Source organism: Nicotiana sylvestris, chromosome 2, assembly GCF_000393655.2.
Source record: "Nicotiana sylvestris chromosome 2, ASM39365v2, whole genome shotgun sequence".
NCBI lineage: Eukaryota > Viridiplantae > Streptophyta > Magnoliopsida > Solanales > Solanaceae > Nicotiana > Nicotiana sylvestris.
Genome location: NC_091058.1, coordinates 110,542,624 through 110,549,185, shown reverse-complemented (window position 1 = coordinate 110,549,185; position 6,562 = coordinate 110,542,624). Strand labels below are relative to the sequence as shown.

General features: G+C 36.6%; 1 protein-coding gene across 1 annotated transcript; it reads right to left on the bottom strand.

The window, feature by feature from the left end:
• Nucleotides 1-469: 469 nt before the first annotated feature.
• LOC104229789 (AP2-like ethylene-responsive transcription factor TOE3) lies at nucleotides 470-5,152 on the bottom strand. The gene is made up of 10 exons (XM_009782488.2): nucleotides 4,214-5,152; nucleotides 4,051-4,076; nucleotides 3,929-3,959; nucleotides 3,757-3,844; nucleotides 3,357-3,502; nucleotides 2,013-2,057; nucleotides 1,752-1,843; nucleotides 1,457-1,617; nucleotides 1,168-1,386; nucleotides 470-1,050 (listed from the first exon to the last, which is right to left on the bottom strand). Exons 1-10 carry the CDS (start codon nucleotides 4,759-4,761, stop codon nucleotides 826-828), a joined length of 1,581 nt encoding a protein of 526 aa, XP_009780790.1. The 5' UTR covers nucleotides 4,762-5,152; the 3' UTR covers nucleotides 470-825.
• Between the last annotated feature and the right edge of the window lie 1,410 nt (nucleotides 5,153-6,562).

Sequence of the window (6,562 nt, the reverse complement as noted above, 5' to 3'; positions counted from 1 at the left end):
TGTTGTTAAGTCCCTCTCACCATAATAGCCATGTCTGACATATATTAGTCATGAGAACTGATTCAAAGGACATCCATTGACAGTGATAATTCATCCCCATCCGGTGATCTTTCCCAGAAAACAAAACCACCCCATTTTGTACATCTGCCTACTTGCCCTCTTTTCGTTTCACTCTGTCCTTATTTTCACATGTCTAAAAAAGAAGAGAAAGAAAAAAAAAGGGAGAAGTGTTTGACCTGTGCTACCCATTTGACGTCAGAGACGTTCTTAGTATGAACAAGACTAATCAAAAGTTCCCCATTTTAACAAAAGATACGTACCGTACTTGTCAAAGAGTTTTGGTACTCTTTCTACTCATTACACATCAATTACCCCAAAGACGTTAATTTGTTTATTCCATCTCATTACTCAAATGGGAATTTGAAGTAGTTGGGCTTTTGTTACGAGTAAAAGAATGAAGACAAAAATAAGCGAATAAAATAATAAGTATATAATACGCTCAATAAAAAGCTCCAGATGTAAACAAGTTACAATGAGAGGTAGGTGAAAAGCACGACTGCGAATGGGGGCAAATTAAATTGGCAGTTTATAGTCAGAAGAATCTAATAGAAGACTAGTTGAAAATCTTTCCTTCAGTTAGTTTTGGACAAATGCGGAGGAGACATAATTTTCCAAAGAGTTAGAATTTCCCAAAAATTTTTGTTTCTATTTTTCTTTTTCCGGGGTTGTAACCAAGAGCCTTGGGTAATACTATGTATTAAGAATCTCAACCCTTAACTCTTTACAAAGGTTTATAAATGGCAAAGAAATATGATGATGAAGAAGTTAATTAGAGGGTCTCATGAGAGAGTGATGGAAGCCATTTTCTGAGGACCAATTTTGAGGCCTTACTATCTGCTGGGGGAATCCTGATGATGCTGCAGCAGCTGCAAATATCTGAGAAGGATAATTGGATTGCCATTGTGAAGAAGCATTGCTTGTTGACAGCGAAATTTCTCCTACATTTGTAGCTCCAATTCGACCTCCATTGCTGCCGCTTGGAAATTGAATCTGTATATATATATATATATATGTCATGTTACAAGAATTAAAAGTGGCTCAGAGAAAAGATAAGATTAAAGTTAAGATGCCACTTATGGTAAATGATAAAATTGGGTATATATTCACTTGATAATTTGATGAGCTGAACTGATGTGGAAACATTTGAATCATATGGGATTCACCAGGTCTCATAAATTGGCCAAACCGTTGCACTTGACTATTATTATTAGGCTTCAACGAGACTGGAGAATGTAGGTGTGTCTGGCTCAAGAGCTGCAACGTTTCTGATTCATTGTACCCCTTATCTCTTCTTCGAGCATTCATATCGATTGGAGCAGTTTGCTTCTGGAAAATAAAACATTTTGCATTTGAAGATCGAATGAAGGAAGATAATATTCATCTAATTAATTAGTACCTCAGGCCTTAATCCTTGCTGCCGCCAATCAACATCAAATTGCATAGATGAAGGATTTTGACCCCTATTATTATTATCCCCAATTTCTCGGTTTCCTTGCTTTGAGCTTGAACCACCCAAGCTTAGGTCAAGATTGTGATCTGCTGCGTTATCAGTAGATTCTGGAAAACCACACTAATGAATATTTTGCAGCTTAATTCTTTCTGTATAATTTTTTTTTTCTGATCTTCTGTTTACGAAATTACAGCAACTTAATTACCACGTAGAAAGCAAATAAATGTAGTATAGTATTTACCAGTTGAGTTGAGTTCATTTTCATAAATGCTAAGATCAAAGTTAGTAACTGCATCCTTCCCATTACACTTGATAGCAGCTTTATCATAAGCCCTATAAAAAACAATATAGTTGAAGCAAATTTAAAAAAGAAAACGTTAGCCGCACTATATATATTCAATAACTTAAAGGACTAAGGCTCTCTATTAGTAATTCGAGAGCAAGCAATGGAAATTAATAAGTGCCAAGTAGGAAAAATTAATTAGGCAGTGCAACCACACACCTGGCAGCTTCAACCTCAGTATCAAAGAGGCCCAAATAAACATACCTATTCAACAAAAATTCGAGAATAATTAGTAACTAATAGGTAGCAAAGAATGGAATTTAGAAGAGTTTTTGGCAAAAATCATCCTTAAACAATGGCTCAAACCAAGGGTATATCCTTGTCTTATCCTAGTAAACAAAAACCATCCTTATACTATTTAAAAAGTTGCAAGAATCATCCTTACGTTAAATTTTATCACAAAAACTAATAGCATCGTCAAAAGACCATGTCCATCACGTGCCTTTTCTCCTCAAATTTCCAATATTATCCCTCCTGCCCAATCGACTTTTCCAAAAACGTGTTGACCATCTTCTTTTTCCTTCTTAATTTTTGTTTCCTCCCCTTCTTCTTCTTCTTCTTCTTCTTCAAGAAAGCTAGTAGGATGAACTAGCTGCTGCTTATTTCTTCTTTAAAGTTGCTGCTATTTAATGAACAAAAATGGCCTACACTGAAATAACTTCTCCTTAAGTTGTCTTCTTATAACAAGCAGATGATGAAAAGAGATTGGCACGACCTTGAGGTGGAAGTGCATTATGATCATGTAAAATCTTATATTTGTGCCGAGCTTTGATGAGAGTGCTGATTCTCTTTGTGTCAGTTTTATTAGTCTACCTATAAATGAGAAAAATTAAAAGGTTCTAGCTCTAAATCAAGAACCTGAGAGTCTGAAACTAGATTAGTTCTCTTCCATTTGTCGGAGTGAGTCGTTTCACAATAGTTGAGCTAAACCGAAGTTGGAGTCACATTTTAAAAACAAACCTTGCATCATCACCTCAAATTAAAGATAGAATATCAAAACCTACCGTACGTGCAGTGAAATACATGCTGATGCTTAGAAAGTCAAAACTCTTCCACTATTTTTAAAGGCTTTGCACTTTCCTCTCCAAAAGGAAGTTAGCAAGAAATAGTATAGCATGAGATCGGAGAGTTCCAACTATCATACCATAGTTGGGTGTGAAGTTCATATGGAAAGAAACTTCTAGTTTTGAAGTCTTAGTCTTGAGTAGGAGGGACAATATTGGAAAATTGAGGGGACATGATGGACATGGTCTTTTGATGATACTGTTAGTTTTTGTGATAAAATTTAACGGAAGGATGATTCTTGCAACTTTTTAAATAGTATAAAGATAGTTTTTGTTTACTAAAATAAGACAAGGATGTACCCTTGCTTTGAGCCATAATTTAAGGATGATTTTTGCCAAAAACTCAATTTAGAACAAAGGGATTAATATTCCTATTGAAATGGATTGAACCTATTCAGAAGAATAAGATGAGAATAGGATTTATTTTTTTACTGTTTACTTTTTGCCTAAGAACTGTCCCATTCTAGCTTCCCATCTACCACATTTGTGCAAAGTCACCCCTCTATACTTGGAGCTTCCCCTCGGAAATCCAGTACTTTGCCTCCGAAGCACATGCACAAATTCTTCCTTTGTTAAATTGGTCATCTGCATCATACAAATATATATATATATATATATATATATATATATATATATATATATATCGAAAAAAGAATAAAAAACAATTTCTTCCAATCAAAATATAAAGCAAACAACTGTTGAAGATAAGGAAAAGACTGTTTAAGATAAGGCCAGGATTATACAAAAGTTCTCCAACTAGACAGGCAAACAGAAAAAAGAAAAAAAAACATAACACACACTTTTCCTAGTCTGTCACGCTGATCAGATCACGAAATTACCTGTTTCAAGTCGGACTCATAATCCTCTAAGTTAAAGTTTATGTCTGCTTCTACTCCCCGGAATTTGATAGCTGCCCTATCGTATGCCCTGTAATTATTTTATTTTTAATTTATCAGATACGAAAAAAAAAATCAAACGAAGAACATTTAGTATTGAGAACCAGGAGCTCACCGAGCTGCTGCATGTGCCGTGTCAAACCCACCTACATAGAAATATTGATAAAAAGGAAACGCCGACTAAATTATCAGATTAATTTTCGGAAAACTCAGTTCAGGAAAATAAAGATCACGTACCTAGATAGACTTGCTTCCCGCAATCCCTGAAAAATTATTAAAGCAAATGAGGAAAAAGGAGCACGGGTAATAATTTAGAAGAATAAATGACGAGAGCGATGGAAGGTATAAATTGGAATCAACAATAATTTGGAGCGTGAAGTGGATAGTTTTAATGGCTCACCATATGTGAGACTCCCACCGGCCAGTTCTCCGGTAAAAGGTAACCCCACGGTACTGTGAGCTCCTAGACCTTGGTCCACGGCGGCTCTTCTTCATAGGCTGCTGCTGCTGCTGTTGCTGAGCCACATCCATTGGCTTGCCCGCTCCCGTGTTGCCAAGTGGCTCAGTTTGGTAAAATTTAACTTCAACCCAGTGAGCCATGGGAAAATTCGGGGATCCATTGGTAGGGGCACCTGGCTCAGACTCATCAACCGGGAAAAACTGGCGGGTTACCGGCTGTTCCTCATCGTCGTTACCGGGACCCACCACGGAGAAGCCAAATATTTTGCTAGGACTACTTCTCTTTTTCTTGCCTTTTTCTCCTTCTTCCTCCTCCGAAATATCATCAATAGCTACTGCTGATGAACTTGAATTCGAAACGGATCCGACCCGTTTACCTTTCTCATCATCGCCCTCTAGCTCTATAGGAGAAGAGAAGCCTTCTTCTGATTTATCATCCCTTCGTCGATCTGGAGAATCGTTTAGATCCCACATTTCTCTACACTCCATAAACCCAAGAATCACAAAACTATAAAATAAAAAATAGTAGTAGAAAATTTTGCAGATATTTTATGGGTCAGCTCCTCTCATCTCCGACCCGGGGGTGGTGGTGGGTATGGTGGTGGTCGGGGGGGGGGGGGGTTATGGCTATTGCTACAAAAGGACTTGTTTTCAGTTTCTCAAACTTTTAAATATTCTCCCTCTAGTTGTGCCTCTTTGTTTCTCTCTCTCTCTGTCTGTCTAAAATAGATGCGTGGAGTTGAATATATATAAAATAATGATGAAAAATCGAAAGTTGTGTGCTGAGTATTGAAAGAACATGAAACCTACGACTTATAGAGAGGTTAAGTTGTTGGGAAAAAAAAAGTTAAGTGGAGAGAGATATAGGGTTAGATATGTTTCCCACTTGTATTAACTATACTGCTACTAGTAGTATTTCACTAGATCTTGTGCCATTCCTCTCTTAGCTGCCCAATACAGACATAGACTCGGCCAATTTTAGAACACTGCCCCTAAAAGCAGCCACCCCATTTCACCCAACCCTAGTACTACTAATCTATTTTCTTTCTTGCCTTTCGCTCTTGTTTAATTATTCATAAATACTTTTGCTTTCGTTTTTTTAACTGGCTAGTTCACTTTACACACTTTAATGAGAGGAGAACTGTGTACCCACAGTAACTTTACTGATCTCGAAATCTATCTGATATTTTCTTATTGGCTGTTCAAAGAAAGAAAAAGGAAAAAGAAAAGGGTAAAAATTTAAAGTAAGAAGGGTCTCTTTCTTACGCAACTTTCCGACGTTAACCAAATCGAAAAGCATTCTCTCCATCCATTCCTTTGATTTTTCTATCTGTCTCTGAATATATATATTTGTAAAATATCCACTAATGGAAATAGACAGCTGCAAGACTGAATGGATGACTTACTACTCCATTACCTTTATTAGCTACAACTAATTGTCATTTCCTTTTCATTCATCCACTCCCACGTTAGACAAAATCCCCTTTATCTCTCCCTCTCTTACATTTTCTTTTCTTTTCCTACTGATTTTTATTTAGGACTAAGTTACATATACTGCCTACTTCGTTGTTACCTTTTTAATACATAATTATTATAATTTTATTTGGATATAACAAGCTACTATTGCTCTGTTTTCATGATACAATACTATGCATCCTGTGTAGACAAATTTAATTTGATATAAATATTTTGCACGACTTAACCTCTTTTATCTTTTTATCATTTTATTTCTCAACTTGCATTCAGTGCCTTTTGTTTTCAACTTGTTTTACTATTTAGGAAATTGGGGAAAAAGTTGTGCTTCTATTTAGGAAAAGGGGATGGTAAATATAAAGTGGAAGAGGGGTTTATTTGGAATAAAAATATTGGGAATTATTGTGATTTGTGAGTCAGGGGGGGATCAGGTCCACGGCAAGGGGCAAGAGGGGTTTGGTTTCAGAAAAGGGAAATTGGAATAATAGCAATAAAAGGCAAACTTTCCAGAAATGTCCAATCCAAGAGTACGGGAGTGGGCCCACCCTTTGCCTCATTTTGCTCTTCCACTGACCAATGGCTTTCTTACTATGTACCCCTCGTATTTATTAACCTAAATCCTCCTCCACCACTCTCGCTTCACCAGCGCGTGGCGTACAATTTTTTTCTTTTTTTCCCCTCGCTCAAAATAGATCTACGTTACGAATCCTCGTAGTGCCACACCTTCTGCAGGTATTTAGTTCTCTGTTTTTTTCAATATTTTTTTTTTTGCAACCTATTGTTGGCCTTTATGTGTTCATTAATGAAGATACCTAAT